Source organism: Dermacentor albipictus, chromosome 8 (assembly GCF_038994185.2).
Source record: "Dermacentor albipictus isolate Rhodes 1998 colony chromosome 8, USDA_Dalb.pri_finalv2, whole genome shotgun sequence".
Lineage (NCBI taxonomy): Eukaryota > Metazoa > Arthropoda > Arachnida > Ixodida > Ixodidae > Dermacentor > Dermacentor albipictus.
In genome coordinates, this window is record NC_091828.1 from 5,553,814 (window position 1) to 5,580,408 (window position 26,595).

The 26,595-nt window shown below is 49.3% G+C and overlaps 1 protein-coding gene across 6 annotated transcripts in view; it reads left to right on the forward strand.

The window, feature by feature from the left end:
- The first annotated feature begins 266 nt into the window (after positions 1–266).
- The window catches only part of LOC135910437 (uncharacterized), a 149,866-nt gene continuing 123,537 nt past the window's right edge, over positions 267–26,595 (forward strand). Inside the window, exons 1-4 of one of the 6 annotated variants that reach the window (XM_070522748.1) lie at positions 1,607–1,652; positions 2,541–2,640; positions 3,349–3,458; positions 4,076–4,667. In XM_070522748.1, the coding sequence (XP_070378849.1) occupies positions 1,626–1,652; positions 2,541–2,640; positions 3,349–3,458; positions 4,076–4,552 (714 nt within the window). In that variant the 5' untranslated portion in view covers positions 1,607–1,625 and the 3' untranslated portion in view covers positions 4,553–4,667. Of the gene's footprint in view, positions 401–1,606; positions 1,653–2,035; positions 2,131–2,540; positions 2,641–3,348; positions 4,668–6,568; positions 6,829–26,595 lie in introns of those variants that run through there. The other 5 variants (XR_010567066.1, XM_065442474.2, XR_010567065.1 and 2 more) reach the window with 5 other exon arrangements.

The following is a 26,595-nucleotide window of genomic DNA, read 5'->3' on the forward strand; positions in this document are numbered from 1 at the left end:
AATTTCGGCGACTGCGGCCACTTGAGGTTGCGATGAAGGGGAGATCCTTTGAAGCTCCTCTCGTATGACTGCCCTGATGGTCTCGCGCAGGTCGTCGGTGGCCAGTGACTGAACTCCGGCGGAGTTTGTCGAGCTCGTGCGGCGGTTGAATTGCCGGTTCCGCATTTCGAGTGTCTTCTCAATGCTGGTGGCCTCGCGAAGGAACTATTCTATGGTCGTCGGTGGGCTTTGTGGCCATATCACGCTGACGTTCTGATAGCGCCTACATGGTGGCAGCGGAGCCCAGTCGAGATGTCGACGACATCGCCTACGACGCTGCCAGTTCCATCGACTCTGTTACCGACGCCGAAACCCCTGGATACGTCAGACGACGCTTGGCTTGGTTGGAGAACATGGAAGAGTGAGTTCGAACTGTTTGCCACTGCTACCCAATTGACTAAGCAGCCAACCGATGTGCAGGCAGCAACATTTCTCGTGAGCATAGGCGAAGAAGGCAGGAAAGCATTCAGCACTTTCAAGTTTGACGCGGATGAGGACAGAAATGACGTGAAAGTTTTGATTAAGAAATTCGAGGAATACTATAAGCCAGCAAACAACTTAACCCTCCTCGAATTTCGCTTTGGTTCAAGGGACCAGAAAGAAGGCGAACCATTTAATGACTGGTTGATCGAATTGAAAATGTTAGCAAAGAATTGTGAATTTGGACTTCTAGAAGACCGCATGCTACGCAGCCGTATCGTTCTAGGCGTCCGAGACAAGCGTTTGCAGCAGCAGCTGTTAGCGGAAAACCCTTCTTACCAAAAAACGGCAGAAATTTGCCGCATTGAAGAGCAAGGAAAGCAGCACGTCCAAGAGATAAGCGCAGCAACGGGCGGAGAGCACATTACGGTAGTGAACTCGGTTGCAACAGAAAGGAAGCTGTGCAGTAGGTGTTGCTACCAGATACATCGTGGTGGAAATTGTCCAGCGAGAGGAAAGAATTGCAGGAAGTGCGGCGCACAGAACCACTTTGCCCAGGTTTGCAAATCAGTCGGTGCCACGCTTAACGCCAGCCGTCAAGGAAAAGAGCTGCGGGAGGTACGGGCCGAGACAGACGATTTTTTTCTTGCGGGACTAGTGATAAACTCGCTTGAAGTTGATAAATGGACAGCAGCAGTTTATATCGAAGGCCAACCTTTCACGTGCAAACTGGACACAGGAGCAAATCTGTTGCGTTATCTCTAAAAACGAGCTGGAAAAATTACCTGCTAAGCCAAAGGAAGCCTGCAAGGTGACTCTAACAGCGTTCTTTGGTCACAGGACTACGGCACAAGCAAAAATCAAGCTTCTGCTTTGCGCCAACCACAAAAAATGCGAAGAACAATTTTTCGTCGTCGAGCACGATGTTCCAGTCACGCTCAGCGAGGCAGTCGCAGAACGCCTGGGGTTTATACCGTATACAGAAAGTCGCCAGTGAATAACTATATTCCCCAGCCCAACCTTTCGCAGATGTTTTCAGTGGGCTAGGACAACTTAAAGGCGTAGAGTACCAGATGAAGCTGAAACCCGGCAGCGCGGGAACCGTCGTGCCTGCTAGGAGGGTCCCCGTTGCCCCGCAAGACAAAGTTCTGGGAGAACTGCAGCGCATGGAGCAGCAGGGCGTCATTACTAAGGTAAATGAACCAACCGAAGGGTCTAGCCACATGGTGACCGTGGTGAAAAAAGAAAAAGTGCGTATTTGCCTCGATCCAACCGCCCTAAACAAACAGTTGCTTCGAGAAAATTACCCCATGCCAACTTTAGAAGACATAAGACAGTTTTGGTTACACGTACGTAGAGGCTTTGCGTACGTAGAGCTTCTACGTGTCAGCAGTGCGCATGCGTAAAACGTAGCGGCCGCGCGCTGGTCTCACGGACGTACGTGAGATTCATTTCTTTGCGTGCGTTTCTTACGCACGTAGACAGCTTCGCGCGGGAGTTCCGCAAGATCACGAACAAATGATAGCGGGCCGCGCGTGCGCAGACGGCTCGCATCGAAACACGGCGACAGGATTCCGCCGTGTTCACATTTCCCGATTGGAGCTACGGGGTCTCTTTTGGCGTGCGTCGCGTACGTGTAGCCAAAAGCGTTTCAGATGGCGTGCACGTAAGGTACGTAGGCTTTTCACGTTTGCGTACGTGAACCCTCTCCGTACGTGTAACTAAAACTGCCTATAGTTCCGCGGCTGTCCGGGGCAAAATTTTTTTCTACGCTTGATGCAGCATCAGGATTTTGCCAGATTAAGCTAATGGAAGAAAGTTAAAAAATCTGTACTGTGAGTACGCCATACGGGCGCTATCGATTCCTCCGCATGCCCTTTAGAATTTCATCAGCCCCAGAAATTTTTCAAGCTGCAATGCATCGTTTGTTAGACGGTTTACCCGGTGTCGCAGTTGTAATGGATGATATACTAGTCTGGGGCAAGACAAAAGATGAGCATGACTGCAACCTGACACGCGTACTGACGTGCTGCCATGAGCACAATCTGCGACTTAACCTCAAAAAATGCTCCTTCCTGCAGGCGGAGGTTCGCTACTTGGGACACATCCTCACTACGCAAGGCCTGCGCATCGACCCGGAGCGTGTTCAGGACATTCTGGAAATACCCGAGCCTAAGACCAGTAAGCAACTGCAAATTTTTCTCGGCACAATGAACTATGTACAGCGTTTCATTCCCAACATGTCTGTCTTGACGGAACCGCTAAGAGAACTACTGCGAAAAGATAACGCATGGGTCTGGACAGAAAAGCAACAGGCCAGTTTTGAAGCACTGCGCCAGGCACTGATAACGGCACCGATTCTTTCCTACTTCGACCCGAAGAAGGCAGTCACGCTTTCTGTCGATGCTAGCCAGTCGGGCGTATGGGCTGTTTTGATGCAAGACGGCCATCCCGTAGCCTTCTCGTCCAGATCTCCAACAGAAGCACAAAAGCGTTATGCGCAGATTGAAAAAGAAACGCTTGCGATAGTACATGGGTGCACGAAGTTCCATGATTATATTTTCAGCCAAGCAGACGTGATCGTCGAAACGGATCACCGGCCTTTGATACCGGTGTTCGCCAAGCCCCTGCATCAGTGCCCGCTTCGTTTGCAGCGAATGCGCCTCAGCTTGCAGCGCTACCCAATAACATTGCAATACAAACCGGGTAAAGAGCTATTCCTAGCGGACGCGTTATCGCGGTTTCCTAATAAGATGGCACTGCAAGAAGAAACCGAGCAGGTTCAAGTGAATGTGCTTGACTATGTTTCAGCGTCGGAACACCGCTTGAAAACCTTGCGGGATGCTACAAACGAGGATCCGTCACTTATCATCATCCGTGAATACGCAGAGACGGCGTGGCTGAACCATAAGGATGGAGCCCCAGAGCCGGGAAGGCCATACTGGACCTACAGGGAAGAAGTTCACGCACAAGATGGGCTAGTTTTCCGAAGCAACAAGGTAATTATACCGAAATCGAAACGGGCAGAGATCATGCATCTTCTTCACACAGCGCATGCTGGAGCAGATAAGATGAAAGCGAGGGCCAGCAGTGGAATGTTCTGGCCAAATATGTCCGCAGATATTAAACAGTTTTGCAAGAACTGCAAGGTGTGCCAAATGCACCAGCCACGAAACCAGAAAATGTCCCTTTTGAGCCATGATGTTCCGACCCTGCCATGGGAGTCCGTAGGCGTGGACCTGTTTCACTATGGCGGTCGGGAGTTCGCCGTCATGGTTGACTTCTATTCCCTTTTCTTCGAAGTCCGAGAACTTCGCCACACCACATCTAATGCGCTGAAGACTTGGTGTGCACAAGTTTTTTCTGTGCATGGGCTGCCACAGAAGCTGTATAGTGACAATGGGCCCCCCTTCAGTAGCTCAGATTTCAAGGATTTTTTAAGAAAACTAGACATTGTGCATATCACTTAAGTCCATATCACCCGCGTTCTAATGGCATGACGGAGAGAGCTGTTCAGGAGGCCAAGAAGCTGCTCAAAAAGTGCTCTTTTCGCACACCAGATTTTGAAATTGCTCTGCTTGAGTGGCGTAATACCCCCAGGGACCCGGTTTTGAAGTCTCCTGTGCAGAGGCTCATGGGGCGGGAGACCCGCACCCTCCTGCCGGTACCAACAACTCACCTGGAGCCAGAGGCCATACCCAGCAAGGATGTCCACGACCGTCTCCAGGCGATCCGGCGCAGGCAAAAGATCCACTACGACCGCAGCGCCAGGAACCTTTCCACACTGACGCCGGGACAACGCGTAACGACGTACGACATTCTCCAGAGAACCTGGTCTCCAGCTATTGTTCTAAGGCCAGCCGCAACGCCAAGATGTACAATTGTGAAGACCGAAGACGGTCGTGAAATCCGTCGCTCAAGAGAGCACCTGCGGGAGGCAGCACCTCAACCGGAGCCAGAATCAACCTCACAGGGGCCTTCAGAAGACGAGCTCCACCCTGGACAACAGCAGTTACGCAGGAGCACAAGATTGCGTCGGGAACCCTGTCGATACCCGTTGCCAGATGAAACTTCTAGACCTTCTCATCATTAAAGGGAGATGTGGCCATATCACGGTGTCATTCTGATAGCGCCCAGACTGTTAACACGTGACGTCTACGTCACCCCCATTCCAAGTGTACATATATCGCTCCCTCCCATGAATAAAGCACTTTCGTTACCGGACCACCGGCCTGCCTACAGGCTTCGTATCATTGCGCCGAAAAGTTCCTCCTTTACACCACGCATCAGCAGGCGGACTTTCTTCTCGGACATTTCCGGGTCGGCGTGGCGGAACAGACGGTTCATTTCCTCAGTAAAGATCGCGATCGTCTCATTCGGCAGCTGCGCTCTGGTCTCCAGTAGAGCTTGGGCTCGCTCTTTTCGCACAACGCTTGTAAATGTTTGGAGAAAGCCGCTTCGGAACAGGTCCCACGTCGTCAAGGTGGCTTCTCGATTCTCGAACCACGTCCCGGCGGCGTCCTCCAATGCGAAATAAACATGTCGCAGCTTGTCCTCGTTTGCCCAGCTGTTAAACGTAGCGACCCTCTCATATGTTTCCAGCCAGCTTTCCGGGTCCTGAAATGTGGAACCGCGGAACGTCGGTGGTTCCCTGCGCTGCTGCAGCACGATGGGGGACGCTGGGGCTGCCATTGGAGTTGCCTTGGACACAATCTTCTTGGTCTCAGGTAGAAGCCCGTGCTCCGGGGGCAGCTGTTTAAGACGGCGGCTTGCTCGTTGCTCCGGGACGGCGCTGGTGTTGTCTTTGTGGTCCGGGCTTGAATTACGGCTTGTCGGGGGCGTCCGGTACATGAATGCACAAGCACCTCCACCAGATGTCACGTGGTAGTGACGTTGAATAACACAGTAGCAATACTGTGAACGACAAAACCTTTATTGGGCGAACCAGTTGCCCACAAAAAGAGGCTTCACTTATGGCACAACGATAGCGGCGAACACGCTCGGCGATCGTCGAAAGTCTGATCAGTGGGTCAAGAGCGTCGGCTTTTATACAGCAGTCGGCGAATGTTCCAGACTAAACGTTGGGACCCGCGTGCCTTCCACAAAGTTCTACACCATTCACGTCAGGCGATGAAATCAGATAACACAAGGTTCGGCGACAACAGACAGCGGATAGAAGCATCGATAACTTTCCAGAAACTTCAAATACATGCAGGCGCGTCCCGCGCTGTGCGATAACATTTGTTAGGCGGCAAAACGTGTCGCCCGATAAAGACAAGTACACGTGTCAATATGAAGATAGCCGAACCGCCATGCGTCAAACCAAGTTTCGGAAAAGCACAAAAATGAAAAGGAATGACCAAGTGAATCAATAAAGGCAATAATGCTATCTTGGTTTTTGCATAAACTTCGCGCATTAATGTGTAGTTACGAGTAGTTAGAACCAGCTGACATTGGATGACATTGGACCTGAGGCGACTTAATATAAGCAACACCCTTTAAATTTGTTTAGTTGGCTAAGTGGTCGTGGCTACTGTTATTTTTCTGCGAGTTAAACTGCGCTTTTGACAGCGCTGACGTGATCAGGCTGTCCTTTTCAAAGAGTAATATTTGCTGAAATTTCCGAAGAATTTTTAAAGCCCTTTGCGAACATTTGCGTCTAGACGCTAACGTGTGTTTATTAGGTGTGGGATGGGTAGAACTCTGCAAGGCCATAGATCGGCAAAGGAATGGGCGAAGAAAGCTTCTTTCCCTCGGTGCTACGGCGAAACCAGGACGTGGGAAGTGAAAAACAAGCGTCCGCTACTAGGAAGGCATGCGTACAAGCGTGTTCTGACTATACTCTTTACAACACTGGCTGGCCAAGCGTCAGTGCGTAGAGTGATGGATAGGTGGAGAGCACCGAGCGTGTCTCGCGCATCCCCCGGCGTACTCGTCGATGACTGTAGCGGCGCACGGAATACGGATGATCAACCAACTGAGGGACGGCGGCACTGCGCAGTGGGCATCTCGGCACACGCGAACGTCGACGTTAGAACGCCTCTTCCACTCTTTTTCGAAGCCTCCTTTCTGCGCCGCGTAACCAAATCCGGTATTGCGCTTTGAAAGCGAGTGGAGCATACATAGAGAACGGACTGCAGCCATCGAGGCGGAGGAGAAGGAAAGGAACGTGACCATTGAATATCGAGCATTCGGCGGCTGCGCGCCTGATTGTCTTTCCACACCTCGGGTGGACGGAGATCAGTTTCCTGTTGAGACGCCGCCCCGTCGAGATGCAGAGAACGCAGCTGAGCATCGCCGTAGCCTTTGTCCTGTGCGCCACTTGCTGCCACGGCTACGTTGCCGTAGCCCCGGCCACCATGGACGGAGGTGAGCGGCCACGTGCATTGAAGCGAATAGCTTTCTTTGCCTGTTATCGCCCGTTTTCGTGGTTCGCCGTTGGTCAGATGCGGCAAGGAAAACGGTCGTTCGTTCGCTCACCCATTCATTTAGGCAACCATCGTAGATGGTTTCTGCACACTCTTGTGCCTAATATGTAGCGCTCGCTCTGAAAAAAGAAAATTCTTAGCTGATGACTAACAATGGGGCTACAGAATCAGGTCCTTGCGCAACTAATCACAGCTTGTATATATGCAGCTCACTTCTGATTTTCTCATATTTTATTGAGTCACGCGTAGAGGCGTCAGCGATTCCGTCAACGAAACTTCTTTACGAAAAAACCTGTCTGTTAGTGTAGTTTTACTTTCTGTGCCCTACCTTGCCAGTCTGCAGAAATATTATTTTTTATGCTTTTAGTTTTGCTTGCCCGGCAATGAGTAGTAGATCGCGTCAATAGAGGCGCTAACCTATTTTTGAATTACATATAAATGAATGAGCAACAAAGAGACGTCGCCGCTCGAATGCAGTTTATGTGGTGAGAAAGAGAGAGAATGATCCTTGAAAAATATGGGCACACAGGGCTCGAGCCGTGTACTATTGGTGGCCGCTGTTGTGTTGCGACATGGTGAGACATTTTAAGCGTTCACTGTTCGCAAAAAAAGAAATGTTGTCGTCGTGTATCCCTTTCACGTGCTGTGTACATAACAGTTGACGCCAAGACTGTGCATCAACAGCAAAAGCATTGATGGACGTATTGACGTTTGAAGGGCTTAGCCTACAGCTTGAAACACAATCTGAAACACAAACACAAACACGTCACTTGCATTTGTGATGCAAATTTGAACTTCTGCAAAGTGCTTCAGTGAAATGATTGCGAAGGTTGGGAAGATTGGATATTTTGCTCGGCGTGAGTACATCGCTGTATGCACCCCGATCACTTCTTTCACTATTTTTCGCAATGTGTTGCAGAAGGCATAACTTTCAAGTGACTGGATAGGTGCTTTTCGAGCCTGCTGGATACGACATAGTTGTTCTCATATCTGCTGTTCCTGTTGCCAGTTTTCGCGTGACGTCCACATTCTGTAAACTTCAGATAGTTAATTCAAAGCTCTTAATTTAATCTACAGCTGTACGCTTTGTATGGTTCCGAAGATGGCACATATGTGGTGAACGTTTTAAATCACCAGAATATAACTTTCATCATAAAGGGTTAAATTTCGATAGCATTTTATCGTGCTGCACTTCGGATAGCCGTACGCGCTACTAAAGCGCCTCATCAGCGGTAGCAACTTCGAGCCCTTGTTAACAGAGAAACGAAATATTTGTTTATGGCGAAGCTGTTATCGCGAACATAAAAGCGCTGGAAAGTGAACACATGATTTTACCTGGGTACTAAATAGTCCGGCGAGTTCATGTAAGGGGAAGGGGCGAATCGGTGATGCATGGCCGAGGTGAAAACTTCTTTGGAGATAAGTACTGAATACGCGTTTGCCCCCTTTTCAAGCGTTATATTATTATACAAATCGCAACCTTGGACAAAGTGCTCAAGTCATGGTAGTGCTGCTGTATTGCTGCGTGTGACGCGATACCATATCGCCGAGAGTGTTACAGAACAACGAGCAACTTCACACAAGTCGCGCCTGCATACAACTGCATTCTGTCTCTCGTATTGAAGTGAAGCATGGCTTACAGTGCGCTCACGTAGAAGAAGCTTCTTCAACTTTCTTTTTTTACAGCGCAGCTCTTAGGCACCCGTTCCTGCGTTTAGTGGCGGCAGTGCAATAAAGGTTTAGTTGTGGGGCAGTGCTCGTGTTTCGCCTCTCTGCTTCGTGGTTTTAGTGCGCGCCGTAAGTAATAATAATGAATATTGAGCGACGGCGTTGAGCCTCGGCGGCGTAACCGAGCGAAGACGCAGAGCAAACGTTGAAAGCAGCGGGGAAAGAAGAGGGTACGAGGAGGAAAATGGAGGAGGACGCTACAGCATGAGGCGGAGATGGAAAGAGGCCGTCGCACGGCCACCACAGCCGCGTGGGCGGCCTCATCTGCGCTTGTGAGGGAGGTGGGGTGCTACGCTAGCCCGCGGCACCAGCGTGTGTGACGCCGCTGACGAAGGTGGCGCGACTTGGCCTCGACGAAGAAGGGCCGCTCTCGTCGTTGCATGCTGGAACGAAAGCGCGACAAGGGCGGAAGACGGCCGGCGGTGGCTACGACGCGGCGCCGGAGTAGCGTGTGTCCTCTGTGGAGAAACAGAGCGCGCAACCCACAGCGTTCTCTTCCTAATATAAAGCGTGTACCTATATAGCCACGTCACAGAATGTTGCCACGCGAAATGAAAACATATATAAAGCCGCGCTCAAATGTCGCACTAGGGAGTGTCGTAATCGTCGGTGAATTTTTTATTTCAGCGTTTAACTAATTGCAACTCTTCAGCTTTGGAAGACATGTTCCTTTCTTTTTTCACACTACAAGGTAGTCCAGCGCATTGAAGCACTAACATCTCTATTCTGAACATTTTCACTAATTACAGAGAGGGTGTGCCGTCACGTACGAGTTTCATGACTAAAGACGACTAAAATACTGAGCACATAGAGCTTAGTATTTCCAAGTGCATATAGGGCACGTTATTATAAGGATTCTCGTTAAAGTACTCCATACGCAGAATGGTTGCTGAGTTGCGCCCATCGCCTAATTTCTAGAGTATCAATTCATTGTTTCACATAATAGTTACAATATTTACAAATAAGGAATACAAAAGAAAGTTTATAGTAGATAACTACAGTGGTATCTGCTGTCAAGGTTAAATGCTGAGGAATGGCTGTAGGACAGCGAAATAATGGGAAAATCTTACCACAGTGTTGTTATCGAAGTGGAACGAAGAAAACCAGTAGAGAGAGCAAGTTGAGCCCAAATATGAAAAAAAGAGAGAAAAGAACGCCGTAAGAAATTGCAAGTATGCGAGTACCTATATATGTAAATAAAGCATGACGAACACGCACATATCAAGAACGCACATGGATGTACTTAGATGAAAGGACATTCAAACGTAAAAAAAATTACCATGGGCAATATATGCGCAAAAACCCGCCGTGGTTGCTCAGTGGCTATGGTGTTGGGCTGCTGAGCACGAGGTCGCGGGATCGAATCCCGGCCACGGCGGCCGCATTTCGATAGGGGTGAAATGCGAAAACACCCGTGTACTTAGATTTAAGTGCACGTTAAAGAACCCCAGGTGGTCGAAATTTCCGGAGTCCTCCACTACGGCGTGCCTCATAATCAGAAAGTGGTTTTGGCACGTAAAACCCCATAATTTAATTTTAATATATGCGCAAAATAGAGTAGAGCGTCAAGAGCTAAAAGTGTCATAAGCGTTCTAATGCACAATGAAAAAAAAAAGAACAAGTAGATAAAGCGTACACCGATTAGAAGAAATTATTCGCTCGCGAAGCTTAGATTGTGATGATGTTTTGATGTAGGCTTTTGCGTTGCAAGGGCCATGTATGGTCAAAGAGCGCCAGGCTAGTGTTTGAAACGTGGAAGATGTAGGTTCGTCTCCTAGGTTCAAGAAGTTGTCTTGAGATTTCATTTCCCTTTGCTCTACTACTTCTAAACCTTAATTAAGATTTTATTTTCTCCTATGATTTCCTTGACTTGGTTGTCTGTCGGCTTCATGTGGATCCGTTCAAAGGTGCTTCCACGCCAAGTATCCCAACCGCGATGCTCGACTAATGTCCAATCCTCTAAAAGAACATAGGAAAACATCCATGTATATAAGCCTTAGATGCACAGTATTTTTCTATATATTATAAGCGGAGAACGGCCCTTACGTCCAGTTTGTGGACGTAAGGGCCGTTTCAATTTCACGAACACCCGCCGTGGTTCCTCAGTGGCTATAGTGTTGGGCTGCTGAGCACGAGGTCGCGGAAGTGAATCCCGGCTACGGCGGCCGCATTTGGATTGGGGCGAAATGAGAAAACACTCGTGCACTTAGATTTAGGTGCACGTTAAAGATATCCAGGTATTCGAAATTTCCGGAGTCCTCCACCACGGCGTGCCACATAATATGAAAATGGTTTTGGCACTTAATACCCCGTAATTTTTTTAAATTTCACGAACGAAATGATGGAAAGCCATGTGCTAAACAAAATCTGCCGAAAGTTGACCATGTCGCGCACTCTTTCAACATCTGCGTTTTTACGTTGTCTGAGCATTTATTTGTGTCATTTAAAAAAAGTTATCACACATATTTTTGTTCTTTAATCATTAACAAGGTAAAATGCGCAAAGTATTGCGGTTTCTGAGAATTGTTGTTACAGACAGTTGTCAAGGAAGAAAACCCGCATTTATTTTCATAGAAGTGTCCCTAAAATGGGCTATCCACTAAAATTTTATCTTAACTTCTGTGCTGAGCACATGATATAAAAGAAACGTCTAAAATTGGCACAAATGCTATTTTGGCTTATGTTTAGACGCCGGTAACACACTGAGGTGGTCCACGAAAGATTACGCAGATAAACGGATATAGTTAAGAAGCATAGCTACTTTCCCTATCGAAATTTTAATCGAAGCGATTTGTTTTTTCACCGAGAAAAATATGTTTGAATTTCAGTGTCACTATTGGAATATTTTGGTTCGCGCTTCGGCTGCGCCGCGTGTCATATTGGAGGGAAATACAGACCAGTGTAATGCAGATGGTGGTGTGCGGAGACGAAAAAATGCCGTCATCCCCAGAAGTTTGTATGAATTCAAATACCGCATTAAACGTTTCGTGTAGGACTTTGATGATGTTATGATTGCAATGATAGGCGGGGGCATACCGAAGCGAGATTGAAGCCAAGCCTCATGGCCCAACACGTGATCGCGCGTCAAAGTGTGTGGTTGGTTTTGGTGCTGCGGCCCTGTAGGCAAAGCCACGGCAGGGAAGCTGAAGAAGCGCACGCCGAATAAAAGCAACTGGCATAGCTACTGGAAACCAAACCCTCAGCAAATCTCGATTCTGGCTCCGTTATCTGGACGCAAGAGGTCACGTGCTGGGCCAGCACTTTGGCTTCACCGAGCGTTCGCTTGCCAAGGCTGGCAGCGTGACGTAATGTTCCCGCCTAGTTTCCGGACAGGCCGCCATTAGATTCTGAACCTGGCAACGTTTCACGCTAGAACGTTATCTAGTGAGATGAGTCTTGCAGTGCTATTGTAGGAATTAGAGGGCAGTAAATGGATTATAATAGGGCTCGATGAAGTTAGGAGGCCAAAAGAAGCATATACAGTGCTAAAAAGCGGACTACCGGGGCTTAGCGGAGAGAAGAGAACTAGGAGTCGGATTCCTGATTAATAAGGCTATAGCTGGTAACATACATGAATTTTATAGCATTAACGAGCGGGTGGCAGGTCTTGTTGGGAAACTTAATAGGAGGTACAAATTAAAGGTCGTACAGGTCTACGCCCCCACGTCCAGTCATGATGACCAGGAAGTCGAAAGCTTCTATGAAGACGTGGAATCGGCGATGGGTGAAGTCAAAACCAAATACACTATACAGATGGGCGCCTTCAATGCCAGGGTAGGCAAGAAGCAGGCTGGAGACAAGTCAGAGGGGGAATATGGCATAGTCTCTAGGAATAGCAGGGGATAGTTATTAGCAGAGTTTGCAGAACAGAATAATATGTGGATAATAAATACCTTCTTCGGCAAGCGGGATAGCCGAAAGTGGACGTTGAGGAGCCCGAATGGCGAGACTAGAAATGAAATAGACTTTCTACTCTGCGCTAACCCTGGCATCATACAAGATGTGGACGTGCTCGGCAAGGTGCGCTGCAGTGACGATAGGATGGTACGAACTCGAATTAGCCTAGACTTGAGGAGGGAATGTAAGAAACTGGTACATAAGAAATCGATCAATTAGTTAGCGGTAAGAGGGAAATAGAGGAATTTCGGATCAAGCTACAGATCAGGTACTCGGCCTTACCTCAGGAAGATGACCTTAGTATCTAAGATATGAACGACAATCTTATGGGCATCATTAAGGAATGTGCAATAGAAGTTGGTGGTAACACCGATAGACAGGATGCCAGTAAGCTATCGCAGGAGACGAAAACAAAGAAACCCCTATGTATGAAATCCTCTAACCCTACAGCAAGAATCGAACTGGCGTAACTTTCCAAGTTAATCAACAAGCGTAAAACAGCTGACATAAGGAAGTATAATATGGATAGAATTGAACATACTCTCAGGAACAGAGGTAGCCGAAAGCAGTGAAGAAGAAACTAGGAATAGGCAAGAATCAGATGTATACGTTACGAGACAAAGCCGGCAATATCATTACTAATATGGATGAGATCGCTCAAGTGCCTGAGGAGTTCTACAGAGACTTATACAGTACCAGTGACCGCCACGAAGATAATGGAAGAGAGAATAGTCTACAGGAATTATAAATCCCACAAGTAACCCCGGAAGAAGTAAAGAAAGCTTTGAGAGCTATGCAGGGGGCGAAGGCAGATGGAGACGATCAGGTAACAGCAGATTTGTTGAAGGATGATGGGCAGATTGTTTTAGGAAAACTGGCCACCGTGTATACGCAATGCGTCATGACTTCGAGCGTACCGGAATCTTGGAAGAATGCTAACATAATCCTAATCCATAAAAAAGGGGACGCCAATGACTTGAACTATAACAGACCGATCAGCTTACTGTCCGTTGCTACAAACTATTTACTAAGGTAATCGCAAATAGAATCAGGAACACGTTAGACTTCCGTCAACCAAAGTACCAGGCAGGATTCCGTAAAGGCTACTCAACAATAGACCATATTCACGCTATCAATCAGGTGATAGAGAAATGTGCGGAATACATCCAAACCTTATATATAGCTTTCATTGATTACGAGAAAGCGCTTGATTGAGTCGAAACCTCAGCAGTCATGGAGGCATTACGGAATCAGGGTGTAGACGAGCCATGTGTAAAAATGCTGAAATATATCTGTATCGGCTCCACAGCCACCGTAGACTTCCATAATGAAAGCAACGAAATCCCAATAAAGAAAGGCGTCAGGCAGGGAGATACGATCTCTCCAATGGTATTCACAGCATGTTTACAGGAGTTATTCTGAGACCTGGATTGGGAAGAATTGGGGATGAGAGTTAATGGAGAATACCTTAGTAACTTGCGATTTGCTAATGATATTGCCTTGCTTAGTAACTCAGGGGACCAACTGCAATGCATGCTCACTGACCTGGAGAGGCAACGCAGAAGGGGGGTCTAAAAGTTAGTCTGCAGAAAACTAAAGTAATGTTTGACAGTCTCGGAAAAGAACAGCAGTTTATGATAGGTAGCGAGGCACTGGAAGTGGTAAGGGAATACATCTACTTAAAGCAGGTAGTGACCGCGGATTCTGATCATGACACTGAAATAGTCAGAAGAATAAAATGGGCTGGTGCGAGTTTGGCAGGCATTCTCAGATCATGAACTGCAGGGTGCCAGTATCGTTCAAGAGAAAAGTGTATAACAGCTGTGCTTTAGCAGTACTCACCTACGGGGCAGAAACCTGGAGGCTTGCGAAAAGGGTTCTACTTAAATTGAGGATGACGCAACGAGCTATGCATGGAAAGAAGAATGATAGGTGTAACGTTAAGGGATAAGAAAAGAGGAGATTGGGTGAGCGAGCAAACGCGAGGTAATGACATCTTAGTTGAAATCAAGAAAAAGAAATGAGCATGGGCAGGACATGTAATAGGAGGGAAGACAACCGATGGTTATTAAGCGTTACGGACTGGATTCCAAGGGAAGGGAAGCGTAGCAGGGGGTGGTAGAAATTTAGGTGGGTGGATGAGATTAAGAAGTTTGCAGGGATATTATGGCCACAATTAGTACATGACCGGGGTAGTTGGAGAAGCATGGAAAAGGCCTTTTCCCTGCAGTGGGCGTAACCAGTCTGATGATGATGATGATGATTTTCCTTGCACCATGCATTAAAAAAGAACGTGCGCTCAATGGCAGTGTGGCTAGTTACCTTACATTGAGCTTTTTTTTTAAGAATCAGTTTAGTTTTCTTGCGATAGCAATTTATGGACACTCCAGGCGCATTTCTGGCGTCGCCGTGAGGTTCCATATTGACACGTGTACTTCCTTTATCTTTATTGGGTGACCGCTTTTCACCAGCAAAGAAATGTTTTCGCACAGCGTAGGACCCACCTGTATTTATTGGAAGTTTCACGAATGTTATCGATGGTGCGTTCTATCCACTGTCTGTCGTCACCGAACCTTGCGTAATCTTATTTCATGCGTGCGTGACGCGAATGGCGTACAACTTTCTGGAAAACTCCGGCAACCACCAGGAACCACGTAGGTAAAAGCAGACGCGCTTGACCAGCAGATCAGGTTTTCGCCGATCGCGGATTGCGTTCGCCGCTACGCCTTTCTTTGAGTGTAGCCTGTTTTTGAGGGCACAAGTTCACCCAATAAAACGCTTGTTTCGTCATTCCCGGTGCTGCTGCTTTCTTCACCGTCACTACTACGTGATATTTGGTAGAGGTGCTAGTTCGTTCTTGTACCGGACTCCCTTGACAACCATGATCCAAGCCCGGACTGCAAAGAGAACACCAACGTCGGGCCGGATCATCGAGCAAGCCGCCAACTGCAACAGCTGCTCCCGGAGCACGGATGTCTACCTGAGATGACCAAGAAGATCGTGGCCAAGACAATCCCAATGCCTGCCCCAGCGTACCCTATTCTGCGGCAATACCTTCGATACCCACCAACCTTCGATGGAGCAGCTACAGAAGACCCGGAATCCTGGCAGGAGGCCTACAAACAAATCGCGACTGGCAACAATTGGGACTGCAACGACAAGCTGCGGCATGTATACTGCGTCTGAGAAGGCGCCGCCAGAACAGTTTCAGAACCAGGTGTCAAGCCTCACAACATGGTACCTCTTTCGTAGCGGCTTCCTGCGGACTTTTACAAGCGTCGTGCACAAGGAAAGCGCCAAAGCTATGCTAGAAGCCCGAGTAAACCTTTACCCAACGAGAGCATTGCGATCTTCACCGAGGAGATGATGCATCTGTTCTGCCATGCCGAACTGGATAGGGCTGAGGAGAAAAGAAAAATCGGTTCCTCATGCATGGCGTAAAGCAAGAGCTCTTCTTCGCCAGTTTGATATGCAACGCGCCCAGCAATGTTGCTAAATTTGTTTGTGAAGCCACAACGATTGAGAAGACGCTCGATATGCTGACAAGGCAATATAATCGCCAAAACTGCACCGATGTGCAGGCACTCGGCAGTGACGACATGAGATAGACCGTCTGAGCGGTCATTTGCGAGGAACTGTAGAAGCTCTTCACAAGGTCACAGCCTCAAGTTGCCTCAATCGCCGACATTGTCAAAGAAGCAGTCCAGCGATCACTTGGGGCTACTGAAGTGCCACCGCCATCGCCACAGCCCCAGCGCGAAGTGATGACATACGCCGCTGTCGCCCGTCACCACATTTCCCACCCCGCGCCCGCGCCAGGGCCCCATGACGCCGCGATTCCGTCGCCAGACGCCTCGACCGCCGCCGCAGCCACCCCGCCCACCTGTCGGGCAGCGAAACATCCCGAGAAAGATAGACATTTGGCACGCCCGGACTATCACTGCAGGAAAGCCGGCCACATCTACCGCCCATGTACTTACCGCGAGTTTTCGCCGTCAACGCACCGCGCCCTCAGGAAGTTGAACGCTCTCGTGACACCGCCAACTACCTCGCCGCTACTAAGTGGAGCTCTCGACGACCGTCCCGTTCGCCGTCACCAGGCCGCTGGCTGTCGCCGCAGCGCCGTCCATACTGTCACGTGGTGGTGACGTTAAGAACACAGTAGCAATACTGTGATAGACCAAACTAACTTTTATTGGGCGAACCTGTGCCCACAAAACAGGCTACACTTATAGCACAACGATAGCGGCGAACACTGTCGGCGATCGTCGAAAATCTGATCAGCGGTTCAAGCGCGTCGGCTTTTATACACAATCGTCGAATGTTCCAGACTAATCGCTGGGACCCGCGTGCCTTCCATAAAGTTCTACATCATTCGCGTCAGGCGAATAAATCAGATAACACAAGGTTCGGCAACAACAGACTGTGGATAGAAGCATCGATAACTTTCCAGAAACTTCGGATACATGCAAGCGCGTCCCGCGCTGTGCGATAAGATTTGTTAGGCGGTGAAACCTGGTCGCCCGATAAATATGAATACACGTGTCAATACGCTGGCCCAGCCTGGGGCCAGTGTATTTTAAGTCCGTCCATGTCCGGAGAACTGAAAGCAAGAGCCGATGGAGGTGCGGTTGCGGTTTGTCGAACTGACGAAGATCCTCCGCCGCCGATGAAGACACCATAAGACACCACGACGACATAAGAACGCCACGCCGCTATCTCGTCGAAGCCTGGAAGCAAAGTATGCACTGACGAAAGACCTGACGACGCGACGTATCAGCCATACGTCAACGCGATGCAGCCGTGATCCGACGCTAAGACCTAACTGCGACACCAGACAAACAGCCAATCGACCTTGACGTGCTTCTCGACGGCCACGCAGTCACCGCCTTAGCGGACACAGGAGCCGACTACTCCGTGATGAGTGGACCCCTTGCACCCAGTTGAAGCAAGTTAAAATTGCATGGGAAGGCCCTCAAATCCGGACAGCTGGAGGACACGTGATAACGCCAACTGCAATCTCCACGGCAAGCATTACGGTTCACGGCCCTGCCGCCTTCGTTATCCTCTGACAGCGCTCACGAAACGCCATTCTCGACATGGACTTCCTGAACCAACGCGGCTTAATCATCGACCGGAAGTCGAAGTCGATAACGTTGTCGGAAGACTAAGCGATACCGCTAGAGAGCTCTCGTAACCACCACGCCTTGGGTGTGCTCGAAGATCAAGTGAGCATCGCGCCTTGCTCCAGCATTGTTATTTCCGTCGGCACTGAAGCACCGGCAAACGTAGAAAGCCTCGTCGAGGGCCATCAACGCCTACTTGTTCATCGTGAAATTTGCGTCGCAAGAGGGATCGCTTTACTGAATGGAGGAAAAGCTAAGGTGATGCTGATCAACTTCAGCCAAGAGCTCAAGCACGTCAACAAGCGCACGACGATCGCATACATCGATGAAATTGAAGAAACCAGCAGTGTGGTCGTCCTCTCTGATTCCGCCGCATTTACTTCGACGACCACAGTTCCAGAAACATACTTCGACATAAATCCAAGTCTCCCCGTGAGTAAGCAGCAACAGCTCAGAAATCTCCGACAATACAGAGACTGCTTTTCGACGTCATCGAGGATTCGACAAACACCAGTCGGAGGGCATCGCATAATAAGCGAAGAGTGAGCTCGACCACTCCGCCAGAGGCCTTGACGAATTTCGACGGGGAACGTCAAGCTATTAGGCAACAAGTCGACGAGATGCTGCGGGAGGACATCATCCAGCCGTCGAAAAGCCCGTTGGCATCTCCTGCTTTCTTGGTTAAGAAAAAGGACGGAACCCTGCGTTTCTGCCTCAATTATGGTCGACTGAACAATATCACTAAGAAGGACGGATATCCCCTCGCACGGATAGACGACGCATTGGATCGGCTCAGCAATGCTAAATACTTCTCGCCGATGGATCTAAAGACTGGATACTGGCGAACATAGGTCACCGAGAGGGATCGCGAGAAGACCGCCTTCATCACACCAGACGGCCTCTACGAGTTTACGGTCATGCTATTCGGACTGTTCGGCGCCTGCAACGTTCCATCGCGTGATGGACACGGTATTAGCAGAATTGAAGGGGCAAACCTGTCTTGTTTACTTGGATTGGAATTTCGGCGATAATCTTAGGCGGCTTGCAACAGTACTAGAGGCCATCGAGTCATCAGGGCTCACTCTGAAGCGGGAAAAGTGCCGCTTCGATTACAATGAGCTTCTGTTCCTGAGCCACGTCGTCAACAAATCTGGAGTCTGCCCCGACTCGCAGAAGGCAGCTGCCATCGTAAACTTCCAGCAGCCCACCGACAAGAACGCAATGCGTCGGTTGCTTGGCATGTGTGCCTACTACACGTGCTTTGTCAAGGACTTTTCACGCATCGCTGAACCGATGACACATCTCACTAAATGTGGTGTATAGTTCAAGTGGGAAACGACACAGGCTGACGTATTTCAAGAACTCAAATGACGCATGTAGTCGCCACTGGTACTTTCGCACTTTGACGAGGACGCCGATACAGAAATCCACACTGACGCCAGTAGCCTAGGCCTCGGTGCCGCCCTAGTCCAGAGGAATGACGGACATGAATGGGTGGTAGCTTGCGCTAGCCGGTCGCTATTAGAAACGGAAGGAAATTGTTCTACAACCGAAAGGGAATGCCCCGCCATCATTTGGGCTGCAGTGAAATTCCACCCTTATCAATATGGCAGGCTGTTCAAAGTCATTAGCGACCATCACGCGTTGTGTTGGCTAGCGAACCTAAAGGACCCTTCAGTACACCTGACATGGTGGAGCCTCAGCATGCAACAATATGACGTCCGTGTAATCTGCAAGTCCGAAAGAAAACACTCTGATGCGCATTGCCTATCCCGCGCAGCTATTGATCCGCCGCCGCAATGACGACGCCTTCCTATGAACAATAATCGCGGAAGCCTTCGCTGAACAGCAACGAGTATACCAGGAACTAAAAAAACTCGTTGAGTTTTTGGAAAGGAACACCGACCCAGGGCGTTTAAGCAAGGATTGTCTTCGTTCTCGTTTCAAACTATTCTACTCGTAAAGAACTTCTCACTAGTCGGCGCCAGCTAGCTTCTTCTCGTTCCCTCAGCGCAGCGTCTAGAAGTACTGCACGTCGTTCATGACAATCCGACCGCTGGGCACTTAGGATTCTCCCGGACGTTATATAGGATACAGGAAAGGTATTACTGGCTGCGCTTGACCGCCATGTCGCCCGTTACATCAAGACATGCCGAGGCTGTTAGCGACTCAAGAGAGTGACAAGAACAACAGAATTGCTACAGCCGATCAAGCCTCTTTATCAACAATTTCAGCCGATGTGGATGATTTATTGGGACCGTTTCAGACGTCAGCGTCCGGAAATAAGTGGAGAGTCATGACGGCGAACTACTTCACCCGCTTTGCTGAAACGAAAGCTCTTCTGAAAGGTAGTGTAGCAGAAGTGGCGAAATTATTCGAGAACATCTTGCTGCGTCATAATCCTCTTGGCAATAAAGTCCCCTGTCGTGACACGGCATACGAGCGTGACGCGTATGCGTGTCGGAAGGAACAGTCGACGAGCCGCGCTCCGGGTGACGAAAGGGAAAGTCCCCCGTTTATTGTGCTGGCCGATAATATACATTCTGGGGACGTCACGTGTCACAAGTAGCTTGGCGATCGCAGTGGTCGTCCAGCTATCTGTCGTGACGTTGCACGCCGCACACAGGCGGGCGATAACAGCACATCCCTCTTTCTCAAGCACAGGAACATTCGCACATACATGGTAGAGAATATGTTATACCAGAAAAAAACAAAACAGCAAACCACTCAAAGTCAAGTCGTATGGATTTCTTCACCACACAAGAACATTCGAAAATACAAGACAGAGAACATATTTTGTACTAGAAAAAACACTGAACACTAAACACCAAAGCACTACTCATCAAAGCCCAGTCGGATGGGTTTCTTCACCAGTCTACCAAACAGTGTTACAGTGGGAGTGGGGTCACCACTGGCCACAGCGCGAGTTGGAGGCCCCGCTGAATCTGTTGCAGTAGCGCCATCTGGGCTATGAGCCAATTGCGCCGCGCTCGGCTGCTCCGCGGTTTCTGGAAATTCGTAAGTTTCCATGTGCGCCCTTTCTTTTGGGAGACGGTTAAGCATTCTCCTGTTTCTGCGGAGGCAAACGCCGTCGTCTGTTCGCGCTACATATGACCGCGGTTTCGGTCCTCGTGCGAGGACTGTGGCCTTGGATTGCATGTCTGTCACCCAGACCAAGTCACCTACTTCTAGCTCGGGAAGCCGTCTGGCCCGATGGCGTCGGTTGTAGTAGCGGCATTGCGGCCGTCTCACCGTCTGGTCTCTGGCCACGACTTTCGGGCTGCTTTTTCCCGGATTTCGATGACGTGGTAGCATTGGGACTCTTGTCCTCAGTCGCCTACCCATAAGCATTTCCGCAGGACTAACCCCAAGAATGCCGGGCGTCGCCCTGTAAGCCAACAATGCCAGATACGGGTCTTTAGACTTAAGAAGGAGGTGCTTAACCGTCTGAGCCATTCGCTCTACTTCCCCGTTGCCCTGCGGATGCCTCGGACTCACGGTGACATGGCGAAACCCGTAGGACATAGCAAACTGTTCAAACTCAGTTGCCTTGAACTGAGGACCGTTGTCGGTCACCACGCACTCAGGGATTCCATGCCTAGAAAAATACTTTTCAGTCTATCAATGACCGTTCCCGACTTTGTGGAAGGAAGAATGGCTACCTCAGGGTAACGTGAAAGATAATCCACGGCGACGAGATATGCCTGGCCGTTGATTACGCACAGATCTACTCCCACTCTCTCCCAAGGAAACGATGGTGTTGCGGTTGCTATCATGGGCTCGGCTAGTTGCTGGGCATGTCGTGCGCAAATAGTGCACTGATTCACGAACTGCGCCAGATCGGTGTTCAATCCTGGCCACCAGACAGAACCTTTAGCAATATTACGACAACGCACGATACCCTGGTGCCCATCATGTAGTCTACACAGCACTTCCGTTCTTAGAGACTGTGGGATTACAAGCCTTGTTCCTTTCAACAAGAGACCGTCAATTATGCGAAGGCATGCTCTATCTTGCCAGTAAGGCATGAGGAAAGAAGGAACATTCGGTTTGCTTGGCCAATTGGTTTTACACAGTCTGCGCAGGTGTTTGCAAACGGGATCATTAATTTGACATTCTCTTACTCTGGATAAAAAATTGTCCCCCGTTTCCAAGCCAAGAAAACACGCCTTAGAGTACGCTGTGATATCTGACACATCAAGCCTTTTTCAGAATTGCTGCCCGCTACAGGCGATCGCGAGAGGGTGTCGGCTGTGACTAGCGATTTGCCGGGAACGTACTGGACCGTGAAAAGATAGCGCATAAGGCGTAGCCGGAAGCGTTGAATTCGAGGGGGCATATCATGAATGGCCATCTGGCCGAGTAAAGACACTAAAGGCTTGTGATCAGTTTCAAAGGTAACGTTTAGGCCACGGATGTACTCGTCAAATCTTTCGGCTGCCCACGTCAGCGCTAGTGCTTCTTTTTCTATCTGGGAGTATCGCCGTTCTGTGTTCTTGAGAGAAGGAGACGCGAAAGCTATTGGTCTACGGTCACCGATTTTCTGTGTTCGAAAAAGAACCGCTCCCAGTCCGAAAGAGGGTGCGTCCGCTGAAAGGATGGTAGGAAGCGTTGCATCGTACATGGCCATACACCGCGCAGAACAAATGAGCTCTTTTAGCTCGTTCAGCGCTTTTGCTTGGTCACACCCCCAGACCAATTCGCTGTCTTTGTGCAAAAGAGCACGCATCGGAGCGGTAGTTTGCGCCAGGTGAGGCAAAAAGCGACCTAGGCCATGCCGAGCAAGCTTCTCAGTTCGGTGACATTTTTCGGTGCGTTTAGATTCTTAATAGCGCTGACCTTCGTTGGATCAGGCTCAATTCCGTTCTCATTCAGAATATGGCCCAAAAATCTCAGTTTATTAACGCCAAACAGGCACTTATCTTTGTTCAGAGTCACGTTTGCGCTAGCTAGGCGTGACAGAAGATCAGCTAAACGTTCGTCATGCTGGGCTTTCGTATTACCAAACACTAAAATATCATCCATGACGTTGACAACACCTGGCAAGCCACATAGTATTTCTGACATCCTTTTCTGGAAATACTCCGGAGCGGACGTAATTCCGAACGGTAGTCTGGTAAAACAGTACCTCCCGAATGGAGTCAAGAACGTAGTTAGTTCTTCAGAGTCCCTACTTAGTCGGACTTGATGGAACCCCGAGAAGGCATCAAGCTTCGAAAACCATTTCGCACCCGCCAGAGAGCCATCACCGACGGAGGAAGGGCCCTTACAGCGGAGCTCAGCTAAGCCATTCCGAAATAGAGCCAGACAAGCCACACCATGTCAACGACCTACCATTAGCAGACGAAGGATCTTACGCAGCTCGCGAATAAGACCATCGCCGACATGCTAGCAATGTAAGTCCGCGTCGAACACAAGACCTGGGATGCCGTACTTCCGTACGTAACCTTTGCTTACAACACGGTGGTGCAAGAAACAACACAGATCACGCCATTCAAGCAGGTTTACGGCAGGAACCTGACGACGAGGCTCGACGCCATGCTTCCGCACGTCACTGACGAGAATTTTGACGTCGCTACCTATCTCCAGCGCGCCGAAGACGCCCGAAAGCTCGCCCGCCTACGGATCAAGAACCAGCAACGTACCGACAGCCGACACTACAAACTACAAGGACGCTACGTCGAGTACCAGCCCGGTGACCGTGTTTGGGTATGGACCTCAATACGCCGACCAGGACTTAGCGAGAAGCGGTTACGCCGCCATTTGAGACTCTACAAGATCATCCGACGCATTGGCGGACTCGACTATGAGGTCGTGCCAGAGGGCATGTCGATATGACAGCGGCGCCGCTCAATACCTGAAGTAGTCGATGTTGTGCGACTTGAGCCGTTCAACCAGCGCTAACGAACTTCGGGACTTTGCATAGCTGAAATTTGACCCTTCTTTTTTTCTTTGGACTGTATTACTTTGTACTTCGTTTCTTTGTTGTTTTGTTACTTTTGTTTAACAAGTTTCCCTTTGTGTTTCGCACTGCTGTAATTTTTGTAGTATTGGGAGGAAGCTTTTTAGGAGGGGGGTATTGACACGTGTAACTGTTTACCGGTATCGCGTGACCACGTTTCACCGTCTAAGAAATGTTATCGCACAGCGCAGGTCACGCCTGCATGTATGTGAAGTTTCTCGAATGTTCTATCCGCTCTCTGTTGTCACCTTACCTTGTGTAATCTGATTTCATGTATGCGCGACGCGAATGGTATAGACCTTTCTGAAAGACATGTGGGCACCTCTGATTACTCTGGTAGCTCAGATGACTCGTTTATAAGAGCCGATGCGCTTAAACTGCAGACCAGTTTGTGGACGATTGCCGACTGTGTTCGCCGCTGTCGCCTTTCTTTGAGTGTAGCCTGTTTTCGAGGGCACAAGTTCGCCCAATAAAACGCTAGTTTCGTCGTTGCCAGTTTTTCTGCTCACTTCACCGTGACTACTACGTGGCAGTATAAATTCCGAGGGCGATAAGATCATCGTCGTATGCCGTACGTTCGAGTGCGGTGAGGGTGAGCCATCGAAAGCGGTTCAATTTCGCGTAAGCGGGAGAAAGGAACGTGACACTGATGCGTGCCGTCTGCTGTAACGTGCGAGGCAGGGTGTCAGGCGAGGAAGGCGGGGTGTCTCCTGCCGCTGCACGCGCATTCGTCCCACATTTTGGAAAATATGTCGAAAAATCACGCAGAGTCACTGGCTACGATTTGTAAATTGCAGTATGTGCAATTTACAAATCAGTCGGGGATAAAGTAACTAATCAAGAGATTAATGAATTTGCGCTGCGAAGTTGAGTATATGCTGAGAATCCTCGTGCCAGTAATATCACAAAAAGTGTTGATTGAGCAACGTCAATGACGCGTCTCTGTAAATATTCGAGCTGAGGAACAAGAATTATGCCATCTGCCATAGGTGGTATTTCGAAATTACGTAGAACTTAAAAGTGATCACCTCCTATAATATGCAAAAGGAAATTTGGAGGACGCTTAAGCTTCGCCTTTAAGAGTGGAACGCGATAGCATTTTAAGATCCCTGAGTGCTTCTCTTCCCGATAACTGCAGCTTATGTAACATAATGTTCAGTGGGTTAATTAGTGAGTGAAAACATTATTGAGCTCTAGCAATACAGGTGTTCTTCTTCTGGTGTTCTGGATTCTTCAGGGGAGCCTTCCTCCATGTGTTTTCTTCGGAGGTCCTCACCCGCAGCTTCGCCCGTCCTCTGTCGCAATGGTCGGCTGCCCTCAGTCCATGGCTCCGCTGGCTTCTGCTGTCCGTCATGCACGCCGCACTAGACATATCTGGTCTTCGAAGAGGTCGCTAGACAGCAACTCATCTCGTTGCTCCGCACTTTGGTGTGACATGATTGGCACATCAGTTTGTTGACATGCCCATGTTATGTGGTATAATGTGGGTTTCTCATTGCACCATGGACATTTGTCCTTGTATAGTGTGGGGAGCATTTTACTTAGCGCGTTAAGCTTAGGGTACGGCCCTGTTTGAGTCATGCGGCAGCTTATTCCCTGCTAAGGGACTTGTGCGGCGGGGAGTGCCGCTTCCTGCTACTTCTGTAATTGTCTAACATGGACGAGTACTATCAGGGTACAGGCATGGGTTCCTCGAGGCTGTTGAGGTTGGACGTACTCTTGAGTTATCCTGTCCGCCTCTTGGTTCCCTGCCAACCCCGTGTGTCCCGGTACCCATGCAATCTATTACGTGAGCGCTTCGTGTGGTTGTATGCCTGTTCGTCGTCGTGTTTCACAGTCTACTGAACAGAGCATGCGGAGTGGTCGTTGACTGATTCTGCCTTGCGAGTAGTTGTGGCAGGCTGTTTGCAAGCTCAAGAGTATTGTTAGAGACTGTCCGATCCGATAGCACTCCGCTGCCGCTAGAGCAACGACCACTTCTTCAGCCACGACTACCGTACAGTCTTGTAGCGAAACGCTGGTTCTCTCTCGTAGCGCTGAGTCGACCATCGTTGCTACTGCATTCTTGGTTCCCCTTTGTCTGGGCTATATGGCTGCGTCCACATGCACCGTTGTCTTTTGAGGAGCGTAAGTTTTCTAGAGGTATTCGGCCTTTGCCTTCCTGCGACTTTTATGGAGATTGGGGTCAATATTCCTTGGGATTGGTGCCATTTTAAGCGTGCTGCAGTACTCGCCGGGGATAGCTTCGGTCCTCCAGATTTCCCGTGTCTGTTCAACGTAGCCGAGTCTCCGAAGGAGAGCTCGGCCTGTGGCTGTCTGCTTCAATCTGCACATTTGGGCCGTGAGTTGCGCTTCTCGTAGTTCTGCGAACGTGTTCTGCAGTCCCAGGGCTATGAGCTTTTCGGTCGATGTGTTTTGGGGTAGTAGGAGCCAAGTTTTGTACGCCTTGCATGTTATCGGATCCTGCTTTTCGATTTCGTTATTGATACTGCTGTGGTACTGGAGGGTGTTTGTCATTCGGCTGACGACCAGACTTCTAACTAGCTTGAGTCTGTCGTCTTCTCGCAAGCCATGCGCCTGTTCGAGATGCGCGTGATCATGCATGCCACTTGGATTGATGCCTTTAGTAGCCTAAGCGTGTGAGAACAGTGCTGGTTTGACTGTAGCCACATTCCTAGGCGTCGTATGATTGTCTTTTCGGGTATGTGTTCCTTTCAGGTAGACTTTAAGCAGCAGCTCCTCATTGGTCGGGACCGTTCGGTTTTGCTTTTCTCTCCATACTTGTAGGAGCTCTAACTTTTCGGTCGAGTACGCTAGTCGTCTTTGTTTAACGTAGTTTTCTACACAGGGGGCCACTTTCTTCAGCTTCTCTTCTTTTTCGCAGTGTGTGCCTGTGTTGGTCCATATGGTGGTGTCGTCGGCATAGGTTGCCTGTTGTATGCCACCAGTTTCCCCTAGTCTTCGTGCCAGTCCGATCATTGCGACGTTGAATAGC